General features: G+C 35.8%; 1 protein-coding gene across 4 annotated transcripts in view; it reads left to right on the top strand.

Annotated features, from left to right (window-relative positions):
* Positions 1–16,951, top strand: part of 14-3-3zeta (tyrosine 3-monooxygenase/tryptophan 5-monooxygenase activation protein zeta) — a 50,491-nt gene extending 33,540 nt beyond the window's left edge. For 3 of the 4 annotated variants that reach the window (XM_029312026.2, XM_029312024.2, XM_029312025.2), the window contains 4 exons: positions 2,279–2,586; positions 9,261–9,384; positions 10,654–10,817; positions 12,788–16,951. In XM_029312026.2, the coding sequence (XP_029167859.1) occupies positions 2,287–2,586; positions 9,261–9,384; positions 10,654–10,817; positions 12,788–12,943 (744 nt within the window). In that variant the 5' untranslated portion in view covers positions 2,279–2,286 and the 3' untranslated portion in view covers positions 12,944–16,951. Of the gene's footprint in view, positions 1–2,278; positions 2,587–9,260; positions 9,385–10,653; positions 10,818–11,753; positions 11,918–12,787 lie in introns of all 4 variants that reach the window. The other variant, XM_029312027.2, reaches the window with a different exon arrangement.
* Positions 16,952–17,248: the final 297 nt, after the last annotated feature.

The raw sequence follows: 17,248 nt of genomic DNA on the forward strand, positions 1-17,248 counted from the left end.
TATGATTTTATTACTAAACACATTTACAAAAACGAAATAATTCTGTTTACCCAATTAATAATTTGTAAATTTATTATGCTGCATAGAATTTTCGTTAGCCGAATATCAATTGATATTGATAATCAAGCTTCATATATCGTATAACGTGTTTGTTAGATAATAGATATTCGATCGATTGCCCAGAGGTTGAACGAGGTGTCCTGCATTTTAGCTTTGTCGAGCGGTTTCCACGGAAATGCACTAAATGTACAATTTAGTCCTCTTGTTACTTTGATAGCGCAGCCTTTATCAGGTCACGTACATATCAATTATGGATTTTCCGGCGATTAAATTCTCATCAGATCGAGGGAAACTTAGAAATTAGTATGCTCGAGATATATGTAATTTCTGTCTTTTTTTATGATTTTGAATTACATATAAGCTCTATACTTTAACTATCAGCTATATAATTATACAACTAAATACTTGCATTTTCTTTCGTAGCGTTAAAAATATAAAACAAGGATAATTACACAATCACGATTATTTATTTATAAATTACATGTTATAATGCTACACATACATAGGAGAGAGATTAGAAAATTACTGAAGTAAAATATTTCTTAATAGAGAAAAAAGAAATTTTAAATAAAATTCTTTCTCTGTTTTTTTACCGTGAATGAATTTTTGTTAGATATATTAGCAGCAGACCGTTTGGAGATGCATTGTGATACAGCAAGTTTTTTCTCCCAAGATATTTTTCTTTTAAAGAACAATATAAAATGTTGTAGAAAGTAATAAAGAATTGAAAAATATAGGTAGTAAATTTCTACTTTGTGTAGAACACTAAGAATGCGTGGTAACTGTTTTAAACATTAGAAGTTATTTCAACTGTGAGAAAGAAAGAATACACATACAAATGCTTTCAAAAGTCGATGTTATACGAGTAGATATAACTCAAACATCTACTTTTTAAAGAAAAACAAGTCAACAATAGGGCGTATACGCTTATTTATCTACCTGTTCTTTTTTGACAAAGTAATTTTGTGAATTTATATAACTGAAATATTTTTAGGAACACATTTGAAACGTACAAGAAAAAATAAAAAATAATTTTTTTCATCAGGGAAAGTTCTTTTGTTATTCAATAGAGAAAAGAAAGAAGACACAAGACGCTATGCTAGTCGAAACATCCCATAAATAAGAGAATTCGTTTTCATTGTTGTAGATACCTTATACATAAAAAGAAAAATTCTTTTTGTAAAAAAAGAAGAAGGCGTGTTGGTAGACTGTTAGTTTGGCAGACGAACCAAACGAATTTCGTCCAGCAGAAGTGCAACATCGTTCAGTTAGTCTCCGGCTTCTAACGCATCAGTTGTATTTGCACGCGCGAGCGAGATTCTATTTTTTTCCGATCTTTTCGCGTACAAAAGAACTCCGCGACATTGTAACGCGTTCAGCCGCGATCAGTTCTACTTTTGTATTGATACGTTTTGTGCATCCCCCGCGCGGTGTCACGTCAACATACCTCTGTGTTCAAACAGTTTTCTGCGAGACTTTCAACAATATCGAGGCAGCAAAGATTTTATTTATAAATAATAGAAATCTTAATATATATAAAAAAGATCTTTAATAATAATATAATATAATCTAATATATTAGTGTGAACGAGAAGAGTGACGAGAATTTCTGCAGAAATTATAATTTGTTGGGAAATTCTGAAATCATGGATATAAAACCATTATATTATATGATACATATTTTAAATTACGAACGTATGGCTAAGCAGGACAGAGCTCGAAGAGAAAAACAAAAGCGTATGTTTTTTTACAACGTATTAGGATTGAAAAACATCTGGCTGACTTATTAGCATATAATTCTTTAATTCTTTTCCTGGAGGGATCTTTACCATTTCGAGAACAAGAAACATATTCGTTACATTCTTGAGGAAATATACCTTTGAAAATTTAAAATTTTAAAATATATACATTACACAATAATCCTTGGAATTTTAGCATTTTTCAAACTTTGTGAATTTTTATAACTTTCTAAGTGCGTCGTAAAAAAACTCCTCGTAACTTTCGTTTCTTTTCAAGACTTTACAATTTTACAAGTGTCTTTATTTCTTTGAATTTTTTTAAAATAAAATATTTGTCTCTATTTCCGCAACTCCCTCACTCCAAAAACCCTCGCTGAATTTTTGATAAGTGTAATAATTTTGGAAACCGCGCGCAATTGACGTCTTCGGAAAAGTTGACAGTTCGTTGAAACGTCGCATCGTTTTTTTCTCTGATTCCAGTCGACAAAATGTCTGTGGATAAGGAGGAATTGGTGCAGCGTGCGAAGCTTGCCGAGCAGGCGGAAAGGTACGACGATATGGCGTCCGCGATGAAGGCGGTCACCGAGACGGGAGTCGAGCTGTCAAACGAGGAAAGGAACCTGCTTTCGGTGGCGTACAAGAATGTCGTAGGGGCGAGACGCAGCTCGTGGCGGGTAATCTCCTCTATCGAGCAGAAGACCGAGGGCTCCGAGCGCAAACAGCAGATGGCCAAGGAATACCGGGAAAAGGTCGAGAAGGAATTGCGCGAGATCTGCTACGACGTATTGGTGAGTGACACCTTTTTCTTTTCTTTTTTTTTTTCCTATAAGTAGACTTTGCAGGTGTCGGCCGCCTTCTTTTACAGGCGAACGAAACTTTTGCTGTTCGCCTAAAAATAAATTGGAGGAACGCCACTCGAGCTTATTTCGAGATGATGTATTCGTTTAAAAAAATATAGCCAGTGGACAGTAATATTTATTTTTCGCGTTGACAGATTTTGTTAATTATTCCGTTGGTTGATTTTAGCGAAATTTTTTTCCCGTAAAAGTGATACGTTTCTATTTACATGCCGACGAATTTAATATTTGCGTTTCCGGCGAATTCATTTCTATATGACATGACATACGGATACGGATGAAATGCGTATATTAAAATAAAACAGCGATGACTATAGAAAACAATTTATTACTTTTGTCTTTGCTCTGCTCTCGTTTTTTCATCGTATATTTAATTCGCGCATATGTTTGCCTGGCGGTCAGAGGCTCATTGTGTCTCCAGCGCCTGGCCGCTATTGATCGTAGTCGCTCTGGACGAGAAAAGCCCGAAGCGGCATTGAAATATAGGGGAAAAAGCCTCGCTCGGAAAGTGAGAAAAAAAAGAAAAAAACGCGAGCTGTATATTTGTCGAGGAATAAATGTGTTTGAACAAATGTCTTGGCGCGACCTAGATGATAGAAGACACGGGCTTTTAAATGCTTCTAGCCGCGTCTTGTCATGTAATTCCACGATAAATCAGCAATTTAATTTGTAGGGCACGTAAATAGAGAAATACAAAATTTGTTTAATTATTTTCCACGTTAAAAGAATTAATGCTGGATTTTATTGTTTTATTTTCACAATTTTATTTTCGTGTAATTCGAGATTGCATCCATTGCACATTGGGGAACACAATGCCGACTTCCGCTATTTTGTCGCTATATGAAGCGAGAAAATTGGCGAGAGTTATTTTTAGGCAATATATTGACGCGAGCAATTAAGCCATAATAAGATTACACATAATTGAGATAGATTCTGTGGATCTTGATGAAATGAACTAAATATATGAATTATTTGGAAGTGAATCTTTTTCTGTGAACTGTATAATATAACACGATTTGCTAAAATAGCTTGTTGACGACAAAATTTTCTAAACTTTTGATATTTTTCTTTTGCGTATTAATTTTCTAGTTTTATTTCTTTTATATCAAACAAAATAATAGAAAAAAATTGGTTTAATAATTTATGGAAAAAAAGTATTTAATAAATTTTAATATTAGCTTTTTGTAGTAGATATTTATATTATAGTAATTTATGTATATTTTTTTATTTTGTCTTGCTTTCATGTTTGGTCTATCTTTTTGACATTTCTTCCACTATATATTTGAATCAGTTGTATGCATATTAATTATACGCCGCCGATTTTTGATTCCCTTCGAGATCTGACTCTACAATAATAAATGATCCGTTAACGTGCCAATGATGTATTCGTGATAAAGGCCGGTCGGTGAACTCGTCGGCATATTTGTTCGCCGTCCGGGATGTTAATTTACGTCCAAAAAGAATGGGATCCCCGCTGGTCGAAATTAATTTTCCGTCTCGCGCACACGTGACGTTTCTCACACTCGGATTCGCGAGATATCGTGTTACAAATAGTTGGCACTATCACGAGTTTTCGCACCGGACACACAGTACGGACTTTATATTGGAGCAATATATGTCTGTTTTATTGCGTATTCTTGCGTTATGGCTAACAGCAATAAATCAATCCCCAAAGTCTGTGAAATCGCGGGAATTAGTATATACATACACAACAGTGCCGTACCTTTCACATATTTATATATTTGCCAATGTAGTCATGAAAAATGTACGTTCAGTTTTAGATTTCGTATTTTTAGTTTAGTTTTTTTTTGTGTGACGCAAAAAATAAACTTTATATATAGAAATATATGTTATTTTACTAGATTTTTATTGAGTAAATTTTATTGATTTATTTCTGTTAAAATACTATGTCAAATTGAAGTCTAAATAATTAGACGAAATTTGATAATTTAATATTTAATGATCGAGTTTATGTAGCTAATTAATTCTTATCATGTAGCTAATTAATTCTTATTTAACAATAAAACAAGTATATCTAGTCAACATTCCACACACGTGCGTGATATTACAGAGATATTCACTGATATTGATATCGAAATATTTATCGTCCTTACAGTATTTTTGAAAGTTTTTTTTCTATTGTAATTTTTTATATGTATAATTAAAAATTACATTAAAAATTATTTACATGATATATTAATTAATTACTCGATTAATTTAATTTAATTTTTAATTCAATTGAATTTAAATATAAAAATTTCTCAGAATTTTTCACGTCGATTGAATCGGTAAAAACGAGAGAAACGCGTGATTTCCGCATTGACAAATCCGGCACCGCCTTCTTTTCTCTCGTAAAAACGTATCCCGAGACCAGCCCCGGTGCATTCCGTTTCTTTTTCCGCACCGTTGCAGCCGTCGTGATATTTCCCATTCTCTTGCGTACATAAGTTAGCTCCGAAAAGGTGTCGAAGAATTTCGTTGAGTAACCGGCGTATCTAACAATAAGTAAAAGATAGAGACGCATTCCGAGAGTTGCGACAGACGTTAAACAATCAATTTCGTATAATCGTAAAATGATGATTTCATTCTCACACGAGTGAATATCATTGCATAAAATTCTTGAATACACTCATTTAAATATTTATTCAGTTACATTAATATTATACTGTGCTCAATTCTTCTCTTACGCGATTTATCTTTTTCACGAATATTTTATAATGGAGTAGAAATGTTAAAAGTGAAAGAATTGCATGAATTTTTATAGGATTTATAATTTTTTTCAATAAAAACAACATTACACACAACAAAAAACAAATATTTTTTTACATAAAAAATACTGGCAGCTTTATAGAAAGAAAGTCGATAATGAGAATTCGTTTTCTTGTATCGATCTGGCGTCTAATTGTCGAAAAGTATTCACTTTCTAACGAGAGACGTCTTTCGAAAGAATTCGAGACTTTTCCTTCCGAGATAATTAGAGATGTTAATTTCAGATAGGACGCGTCTGAACAAACGCTCAGAGTATTTGTTAACGATTTGTTACTACATCGTCTCGACGCGATAACGAAACAAGGAAATGCAGTTACAAAAATATCCTCCTCATGTACTATGAAGTCATTAGCATGACTACACACTGTCGGGAATATTGGCGCGAACTGTGTTGAGTTCTTCGTTCGAAGTTTTAATTGCATTGTCTAAACGACGATTGCCGTACAAAATAATCAGACTTTAGTAGAAAGTAATTATCGGAAACGTGTATTTATATATATCTCTTGGGTTCTCATTGGTTCGTAGATAGTGGCTACCATAATATATTCTATTTTTAAATATGTATATGTAATATAACTTTGATTATTAGCAATCATATTAATTAAAAAATTAAAAAAAAACTTGGGAATGTCCTGATGTTTAATTTTTTAAAAATATGTATATATAAAATAACTGATTTTCAACAGTAATATTAATTTAAAAATTCTCTTCATCTAAATTCTGCTAAAATAAATTGCAGAAAGAGATTTGGTCTATTCTTCGTTAAACATAAATTGAAAATTTTCACGACAAAAGAATTCGGAAGAAATGGTGGCAGTCGCGCATTCTGCGTTACAACAAAGTGTCAACATGGAAAAGGATAAAGTGAATTGTGTGTCCCGGGGTATCTTGCCTCGAGCATCAAAACCCGTTTGCAAGCAATATACCCGTTTTCTCTTCCGCGCCACAGGATCATCTTACATAGTTGACAATCTTCCGCTACTTCTCGCGCATGCTTTCCTTGCTCTGGAGGATGAAGATCATCCTCTGGATTGGATTTCAAGGCGGATCAATTACAGCCCCTATTCACGATTCTTCTTCCAAGAGCGCTCAGTTTTCGCATTTTTCTTTTTCTCCGAACAATTTGTATTACTCTGATAACGTCGATGCTAACATTGAAGTAATTTCATTATTTTTGCGTTTTTTCTTTAGTGTTCAATCATTAGTATTTAATTTTAATACAAAGAATCTTCCGCGTTTATTTGTTTATTACAAAAATAGCCTATTCTAATATTTTCTAGATTATATTGTCTAAAAAAATTTCATTATAAATCATTTATTTTTATCTTCTTTTTAGTAATACTTTGTACATTGTTCTTTAATTCCTTTAATCTCGTCTTTCAAGTTTTAATCTGTCTTTTTTCTCGAGACGCTTATTGCATAACATCCACGGCGAGATATTAAAGCACGACCTTTCCCAGCTTCACGTTACTCGGAAATTACAAAAACTCATTAAACTCGGCGAATTATAATCCGCCCGTTTATTTTTCTTTTTTCCTCGCAAACCTCGGGATTTTGTTCGATCTCCGTTCTCATTACACACGTGGGTTCATATTTTCCAGTATCCGGAAATAAACGGAAGCGGAAGAGGAAACGGGACACGCCTGCTCAGACGGACGTACCTCAAATCGCCGGAAATGGCACGTTCCGCTTCGTAATGGAGTCGGTCCTTTCTTGAAGGGAACGTTAAATTCGCTCGAGGCCGTATCACGTTTTGTCCAAAGAAAACAAAAAATATTCATTGTCTTTTCCTTTAGATATTTAGATATCTAAAGGATATTTGATAATACCTGATGGCATAATTTTTTTTAATTGACACAGCTCTAGAGTTTTTAAATATTAAATTTTTTCGCACATTTATTTATTTATGAATAAATCATATAAATTATCGCAATCTCATATTATTCCTTCAAATGATAAAAATCAAGAAACATCCATTATTCGATAGATTAAAAGTTCTCTTGAAGATGAATGTCAATTGCAACGGAAGTGATGTAGGGTGAGAAGCGAGAAAGATGATCAGATTTGACTCGCTAGATGCATGTAAAAGTGGAGCAAGGCTCCAGCTGTGATAAGCGATGGCACCATTGTATTTGCACCTCTCTTGACGCAGCCCAGGTTTCATAGATCAGCTCTCTGCGGTTTAATAAAAAACCGAGGTATCTTTAGCTCTCGGCCCCGAGAGATGAGAGAGAACGTGAAAAAAGTCGATCGCGTCATTCTGTCAGTTCTTAAACAGAGACCGCCGTGACTTCGCAAAACGATAGGTTTAAAAATAGATGACAGGAAGCCGCGTAATAAGCGGGAAAAGAGATAAGTGGAGTGCATTACGATCGAATGTAATGTGTGAGAAATTTTTTTGAAAAATTGAAGAAATGATTGGTTTATAAAATATAATATGACATTTCGAATTGAAATTAATATTGTTTCTCGTAAGGTTCTTCAGCTGTTCTGCGTCGAGCATAATTTACAGAATTGCAATTTTATTGATTCCCCTTAAAGGATTATAAAATCATCGATATTAAAAAAATAATAACTGCCATTATAAGTTACAAAACCGGTCTTTTCTCACTCGCAAACTCGATCCGTAAGAGAAGTATTACAATCTGACGAGGACGTTGATTACAAATGCGGTTATCTTTTTTATTACTTTTTTTATTGCAACGCGACGTAATTTACGACTGTGCGTTCACGCATCTAAATGCAGTCGATTTGTGCGCTAGAGATTCATATCAGGTAACGATAAGATCCGAGATTAAAACTATTGAATCGCGAGGTTCTTGCATTTGAAGAGTACATTGCGTTTATTTTGTAAAAAAATGCACAAGTTAATCTTTTAAATAAATGTTTAAAAAAAATGGATTTATTGTGTAAATTTATTATACTTAACAGAAATCGAATTCTATAAAAAAAATTATTTTATATTTTATACTATCACATCGCTAGACATTGAACTTTGATATCACTTTTCATCATCTCTGGCTGATGCATTATGTTAAAGCGCAATAAATATCTCGGCGCTATTTGCACGCGGGTTTCGCGCATGTAAAGTTAGTCGGCCAACGTCGTGTTTTCTCTCTCTTTCTCTTACGTCATTTCAAGCAGGCAGGATGTATGAATGTGCGTAGCGTCGAGTGGCTCGTCATTGACCGGTGCAGCGTTGCGTCAATTCTACGCATTACCTGAATTAAAACTCGTACTTTATTAGACACTTTATTATTCAGTAATGATTAATAACCGATTTATCTACAATTATATATCTAAATAATATAATTGTATAATCTATTTTTGAAAATATTTTACGTATATTTTTTTTAATAATTTTATACATCTATCGCCTTTTATTTCAATTAATTCTGCAGAACTTCAATCTGATTATTCTACGACGAACGAATCGTAAATTACGCGCGATGTCGCCGGAATAAATTAATTCAATTACGAAATACAATCTAATCACACTAGGGTGATTCGTTCGGATAAGAAAATTGCTTTGATTAATGAAGCAAGCTAGATGAACGAGATTTGCAACACAATTTCCACGATTAGATCATTTCCTTCATTGCATTATTTGCTTTACTGTATTATGTTTTACACTATTTTCTCATGCACATTTTAAGTTATTTATTTATCAATTAGTTAAATATAAAGAGTGCAGAAATTTACTTGGATTTCAGCAAAATTCGATTAATTTCAGCGTCTGAAATTTTTATTTTGTACATCTCGCGTTTATTGAAGAATTTTTTTTTAAATAATACACGTTAGCATTTATTTATTCGTTTACATTTGTGTCTTTGCAGGGACTCTTGGATAAGTACCTGATCCCCAAGGCTAGCAACGCCGAGAGCAAAGTATTCTACCTCAAGATGAAGGGTGACTACTATAGGTATCTCGCAGAAGTCGCCACTGGCGAGACCAGAAATAGTATGTATCGATCTTTTATTAACGCATAAGCTTATCCGTGAGAGAGCCTTCTCGTGAGACAGATCGAGCTCTTCGAAATATGAGATCGTCGTTTTGCATGACGAGGCGCGATCGTGACTTTTCGCGATCGATATCGACGCGAGTGTCGGCACAATTGACGGATGACTTACTCGGTTAAAATTAAATCTTGCAACGCGTACAGCTGCAAAATTGTCGAAAATCTCACGGACGGCCCTCTCACTTTAATCGCGTTCTCGATTACGCAAATACGTGAGTTTGAGTGCACTTCTCCCGAATCAACATTTGTACGTAGTATGACAGATGCTTCAGTTTGACGTATGGGCGGATCCCTGGACTTTGCATCGTCGACTCAGTTTTATTCGCAGTCATTTATAGTGAAAGTTGTTTGCGAATGAAACTGTACGAATTTTAATCTCAAGAATTTGCAAAATATTTTTATTGACATTATTTTTATATCTTTGCTTTTTTTGTACAGTGTATTTTTGACATTACTCGAATTCATAATTATAAATATTAACGATTAATTTTTGCAATTTTTTTCCTTAAATTAATCGTTATCAGAGTTCGTATTTTTTGCTTAATATATCATTTGAAAGAGTCTAAATAAAGTTAAATATATTTTATGAGCATTATACGTTAAGGGGAGAGTTTACAAAGTCCAGAAAAATGTTGATACTTATATTAAGAAATTTCGATAAAATGATAATCTTTTGAAACGAATGCAAGCATGAGAATTAAAAAAGCTCTTACGTGTTCCTATGCTAATCAAATAATTTTCGGATTACATTTTTCAGAAAAAAATCACAATTTTGCATAATTTTAAAATTGTACACTGTACCATCATTAAACATTACAGTTATATTCTGAGAAGATATCACAATATCCCTTTATTCTACTTCGGGGAAATATTTAGATTGCCTAGAAGCACGTAAGAGCAATTGAGCTGCATAGAACATAAGTAGGGCAAATCGATAAATGATTCGAGAAATCGGTCAATAATTTCTACAAAAGCAAAAAGATAGTTCAGATTTGCTAATTAATTGGCATCTCTTAGAAGCTGCTTATATAACATAGCAAAAATTTCTTTCATTATATTATCTCGAAACGCGATAAATCTGATGAGAGTTACCCATCGCTCAAGTTCTAAGCAGCTCTTAAATTGATTTGATATGCGAAACACTACTCGAAGCGTGCTAGTTCACGCAAATAAGACAGACGAGACACGCTGATAATCCACGTAATATCCAGCCGTGGTAGACGACAGCCAGAAGGCATACCAAGACGCGTTCGAAATCAGCAAGTCAAAGATGCAGCCCACCCATCCGATCAGGCTAGGTCTCGCCCTCAACTTCTCTGTCTTCTATTACGAGATCCTCAACTCACCAGACAAGGCCTGTCAGCTGGCCAAACAGGTACACGTCCAGTGGACTAATCGTTCATTTTTTCTAGCAATTTCTATGGGAGAGAGAAGCTCGATGGTGATGGTGGTGGTGGTGTGATGGTGCCGTGGTGACAGAAATTGCGTTATATGAGTCGCTCATTCACATTTCTCTTCATCTACCTACCTATCTCTGTTCTACAAAGATCGATATTTTTTTGATTCGTTAATTCGAAACCTGTCTTGTCGAAAACTGTCGCAATGACAGTCTTAAAATGTGTTGAAATCATTTGGACAGTCATGTTAGAACTGAAATCTTACAAAATATTTGATTGGAGATAAAATCTGACATACGCAAACGAATTTAAAGATTATTTTTTAATAATTTTGCGATGTAGAATATTCTTCATTACAATTTTAAAAAATGGTGCGCACGCATTTTTAAAAAAAATGACAGCATAATTGTGAGATAAAGCGTCAGAGTTTTATATAAGAAAAATATTTTTAAATAAAAAAAAATTATTTTTATTAATATGCGCAGCAACTGAATAATTTGCATGCAGTAGCATTGATCGAGTTATGAAAAATAAACGTTTTTATTGAAATATTTTAATAATTACGTGAACTATTCATTGACTCACGCGTATTAATAATTCAGGATCAGAGGTTTCACGTCACGGGCGGTCGTGCAAGATCAGTGACGATTTATGGACACGGTTCATTCAAGGTCGACGATGAGCAAAACGGCACACGCGGTCTTTGTAGGACAGATGCGAGGAGAATCGTTGAAACTCGCTCACGTTTTTCCCTCCTTTTATTCGGCTTTCGTTGTTTTTTTTTCCTTTTGCGCCCTTTCTCCCTCCTGTTCTTTTTCCTGACGACAACAACGATTTATTACTACGACGGTCACGGCGTAGAAACGAGGTCGTGGAAGGTGTAATCTGAATAGAGGCTGATTTGCATTTTGCAGCGGTAGTCGAGGATTCGCAGAAGGCGTACCAGGAGGCGTTTGACATTGCGAAGGCGAAAATGCAGCCTACGCATCCGATCAGGCTCGGCCTTGCCCTCAACTTCTCCGTTTTTTATTACGAAATTATTAATTCCCCGGCTAGGGCCTGTCACCTGGCCAAGCAGGTTAGAGGGAGGATTGTGAAAAATTGCGCTTTAACGCGGAAAGTTTTGTTTTCTTCTAATAAATCCGCTGTTTTGTACATTAAATCGCGTACGCGATAAGACTGCTGATAAGGAATCTCGGGGAGAATTAGGGCTATTGCATTCTAATGAAGACATTCTTACTAAAATCAAGTCTCTTCGCGGCTTAAATAATAAAAATGGTAAATTGTATTTTTATATTATTAAATTGAAAAAAATGAGGAAAACAAATATTTGTATTTTTTAGTACATATTTATAAATTTTTAAATGTTAAGTAATGAAATAAATATTAAATCGGAGATCAGCAGCCTTATTAAGTCGGTACTTTTTTTCGTGTATTAATTCGTGGCGTGTGAATTTATCCCATTTATCCTTTAATCACCAATTTGATTTTATTCTGGCAGTGTTGACTAATTTTTGTATGAATGGTGTGCCATTTAATCTTTGATCTTTTATTAATCTATTTTTTCTAAATCTACTAATACATGTTGACATAAATTGATGCCTCCACTGGTACCGCACTAACCACCCCACACATCGCTCTCTTGCATTTTAATGTTTTCTAAATAACAATTTTACATGGATATAGAATATTTGTACACTTGCTAAAATTTCTATAATTTTAGTATTTATCAACTATTTTGGCGTTTTTGCGAATTAATAATAATTAAGACACTTATTATATTTATTTGAATTATAATTTCACAATTAGATTTAAAAGTTGAATAATTAGCATTAAAAAATGAAGTTGAGAATAATAGATATATATACAAAGAAAAAAAAATATATAAATATATATATACATATATAAAGAAAATGACAGATATCTGACACGAGTTTTACCTTTGCAGGCGTTCGACGACGCGATCGCGGAGCTGGACACACTTAACGAGGACAGCTACAAAGATTCCACGCTGATTATGCAACTGCTGCGTGATAACCTCACTCTGTGGACCAGTGATACGCAGGGCGACGGGGACGAGCCACAAGAGGGCGGCGACAACTAACCTTCCTAAGCTTAAGTCCTTTCTAAACCTAATAAGAACATCCTATTCTCTATCGTCCCCCCGTCCCCCTGAAGTGCTCACCCATATGTCCATCCACCCGGATCCATCCACCCATGTCCTCTCGTCCCTCGCGCGTACCTCGTTTCCTTCCCTCCTTCTAATCGCAGGCCTCCCTCTTCCTTAAATCTCTTTTCGAAAAACAAATTTATTCCTTTTTCGCTCCTCTCTTTTTCTCCCCCTTTCTCTCTCTCTTTCTCTTTGTCCTGATATGACCGCACATTGCTGCCGATGCCATCGCCACAGCTGCTACGCCCGGTTCGACAAACTCGAACGTAGAGAACACTATAATCCATTTAAACTCGATCGTGTTCCTTTCGCGATTGACGCTGAGAAAAAAAAGATACCTTTTTAAAGACCGTACCTAGAACGCGGAATTGGAGCTTGGCCGATATTCGGAGGGGATTAGAAATTGTCGATTATGAAGTGCAAGAACTCGCGAAGAGGCGATCATCGGCGAGAGGAGAAACGATCGAGCCTCGTGGATCATTTAGTTTTTCTCTGGTACGAAGTTTCTCAGACAAAAACAGAAAACCTTGTTTATGACCCATTTGTATGGAGGAACAGGAATTGTGGATGAACAGAGGAAAGGACAGGAGGAGACACACTCACACAAATATACATTTCTCCCTTTCCTCGACATACCTTGTCTCGTCGATGCGCGCATCCCTCGGGTGATCATCGGTAACGCACATTACAGAAGAAAAGCATGCGCTAGATTATTCAGCTTCATGAGTAGAAAAAGTGATATAGTACTAAGAGATGAATCACGACGTTTGGACGAGACACGGAATGCAGAGGACGGACAACATGCTATCATTACTCCCAGAATCTGTTCGCTACTTACCATTTAAAGAAACAAGAGTATAACGTTAGAAAGAAAACACGAAATACAGGCAAAAAGAAGTAACGCGGAGGTACGAGAAGAAGCGAAGAGAAAATGAAAAGCACGCATGAATCTACTACATTATACCCAGTTGTCATTTAAATTAAATTTCACATTGTCTAGCAAGTACGAATATTATTATACGAAGGGAAGAACGCAGGAGGAGAAAGGAGAGTAAAAAAAAAACAAATACATTAAGTTATTAAGTTCCAAAACGACATCAGTGGTGACTTGATTTTCACTCGCTCTCGCTATTTTTTAAAAATCTTTTTTATTCTTTTTTTCTCCTCTCCGCAGCATAACCACCACAATCTTCCACACAATTTGCAATTTGATATCTTCCTACGCATAGATTTCTTTCTTTTCCCTTCGTCACAATCCGAAAAAACTTGGCGGTTATCTCCACGAATTTACTGAAGTCCTACAGTCCTTAAAAGTCGATCCTTTGATTTTCTTCTTATCACGTTTGCAATCCTATCTGTAATTTAGACGAACCGATCAGCGTTGTCGGTAGCGTACAAATTATTCTCATTAATCGCGCGCAAAAAAAAAAAAAAAAAAAAAAAGGAGAACACGTTTCTGGTCGTCGTCCTGCTCGTCGTCGCGATCGTTCACATACGCTTCCTAAATTTTGTGTGATCGTGGAATGAGATGCGGAAGAAGGAGGATGAGCCGTTCAGTTTGCTCTATTGTCATCGTCAAGCGTCGTGAAGATTACACATGTTAAAATCGTATATATCCTGGTGTCCGAACCTTTCGACTTCCTCTCGCACCTTCTATTTCATTGCCTCTCGTCTCTCTCTCTCTATTATATAATATACACGAGAGAGAGGGAGAGAGATTATAATATATACACAGAATATATTTATCACTTAGTAAACTCGTATCGCGCGATCGAGAAGAATGGAGAGAGAACAAATTGTACGCACACATACACACGAATATAGGTAATCGCATATTTACTTTTCGTCTCGTGCAATGTTCATTTTCGAGGGTTCGCGAGAGAGAATCACCATCGAATAGAAATATCCAAGAAGAAGCTCGCGACACCTGGCCCCCTTCGTCAAGACGTACACATCGAAGGAAGTTACTTAGACATGTCTATATATATTATATGTCAAATTAGTCGACTGGCTAAGATGGACTCCGGGCGCGAAAAAAAACAATGTATCGAACGTATTGAAATTATTATTGCCTTTATATCTTAGAAATATATATATATATATTCGGAGCGAGACGCGAGACTTCGTTCGACGTGTACCATGTTATATCACGCAGTATGTATCTGAAGCGCGATGTATTTCTCTATCGTTATATTAAACGGATCTAAAAAAGATATATTCTTCACGTTATAAGAGAAGACTGCAAGAGACTCTCTTACGGGAGGTCAAAGACTATTCAAACACGCTCTCCGTGTTGCGTTCGTCATCGTTCGACGCGAGGAGAGAGAGAGAAAAATAAAGAAAACAGGAAACGAGGAGCTAAATATTCTCGCTCTTCTCGTATATATATGTATAATTAAGTATATGTATATACACACACACACATACACACGTGCTGACATCATATTAGCATACACACACACACACACACACATTCAAGACGTACACGCGTACATCACGCTTATGTAATATCACTATGGGAGACAGTTTCTACAAGTTAGTCACTAATTACACGTGAATGGGTAAACGTTTTCCCTAATGTCGTGTTGATATTTCTCGATGTATAATCGGTGTCTCTGTCGCAACAAGACTGTCCAAAACAAATTTCGCCGGGAACGTCATTCTAATGCGTTGCGAAGGAAGAAATAGAAACACAGAGAGGAAAAACAAAAGGAATGTGACATGATCATCATGAGTAGCGACAACATTTAAACGGCGACTTCTATTTATCCCCTTTCTCTCCTTAAACGGGAGCGAAAAAAATGTAGCGTGTGTAATTGAAGTAATTATAATAATTTATCGTTGTCGCTTCTCGATCGCAGTTGGAAGTCGAGTCTGACAGAAACATCTTGCGACTTGCGTCCTTCGTAGATCATCCCACATTCTCATCCCCCTTTCCTCGAGCCTACCTTTATCTTTCTTCAGAATGTTTTAAGATGAATGTTCAACGAGAGAGCTAATTAGGGGACCGGGCGTGTGTGTGCATGTGTGATTCAAAGTGGCAGAATGCGAAAATCGTCGCGATTGCATCAAGGAATAACGTCGATCTCGCGGACCTTCCTCGAATGTAACATCCTTCTCTATCCATTCCTCCCTTCGCTCTTTTCTCTTGGATCTACTTTGTTTTCCCCTAACGTCGATCCATTAGCCCAATCGCTCATCCTCCTTTCCCGATTCAACAAACCAAACGTTAACTCTTGTGTTCTTTTCATTTTCTGGATATTATGAATTTTCTAAAATAAACGTTATGTTTTTTTAATAATCCTAGCAGTGATTTTACTCGGTCATGAGACATCATCATCATCTTCATCTTCATTATCATCATCATCATCATCATCGTCGTCGTATTCATCATCATCATCATCGATATCATCGTTATGGTATTTTATGCGCCTTGACGCATAAAATTCCTCTCCGCAATCTACTATCCGGGTCTCCTCCTTTTTCTCTTTCTTTATTTTTATTTTATTATTTTTTTTTTCATAATTCGGTTATCTCGAATCACGTGTCTTGAGATAATTAATTCTTACGTGCGAACGCGTACGTCGACGATCGCGAGGAAAGCGACGACGACGTGTCTCTTCATTCCAGATACGACGTGTTCGGTCACGCGAATTCATGCGACTTTTCCCCTTAATCTTTTGCACGTAAAAAAAAAAAAAAACGAATCTTTGCCATTCATCCACCCTATCCATGTGCGTCTGTTTTCCTCCAGTCATTCATTCTTCTCTCTCCCCTTTTCCTTCTTCTACCCTTCCTCGCCCTCCCTCTCCCTCGGTCCCAAATTACGTTGTTCTATTTGTATTTATCATCAACCCATCGTAATTGTAAATTATAATTATTATAAACGTTTACACGAAATAATAATAAATTCTGATAAAATGTCTGAGAAAAAAACCATAACCCACACGGTTGTATCTTGCTTTGCGCCGATAAAATGCCATTGTTTCTCGGAGGAGGTATTTTTTTCGCACGATGTGTGTGTTTTACGATTCGCAGAAGTCGAGACCTGAAGGACAGAAGGCGAGAGATTATACTTTGCACATAAATACGCGGAATTCTTGATCGCGAATCGCAGCGGATTCCTGCGTCTGTGTCTTATCAACAAAATATCTTATTGGATTGGAATGACTACTACCTCTTCGGGATCTATGGTTCGCGACACTTCGAGACGAGCATCGTTCTTTTTTTTTCTTTTTT

The sequence above is a fragment of the Nylanderia fulva genome, unplaced genomic scaffold (genome assembly GCF_048542155.1).
Source record: "Nylanderia fulva isolate GAGA-0341 unplaced genomic scaffold, ASM4854215v1 Scaffold17, whole genome shotgun sequence".
In the NCBI taxonomy this organism is placed as follows: domain Eukaryota; kingdom Metazoa; phylum Arthropoda; class Insecta; order Hymenoptera; family Formicidae; genus Nylanderia; species Nylanderia fulva.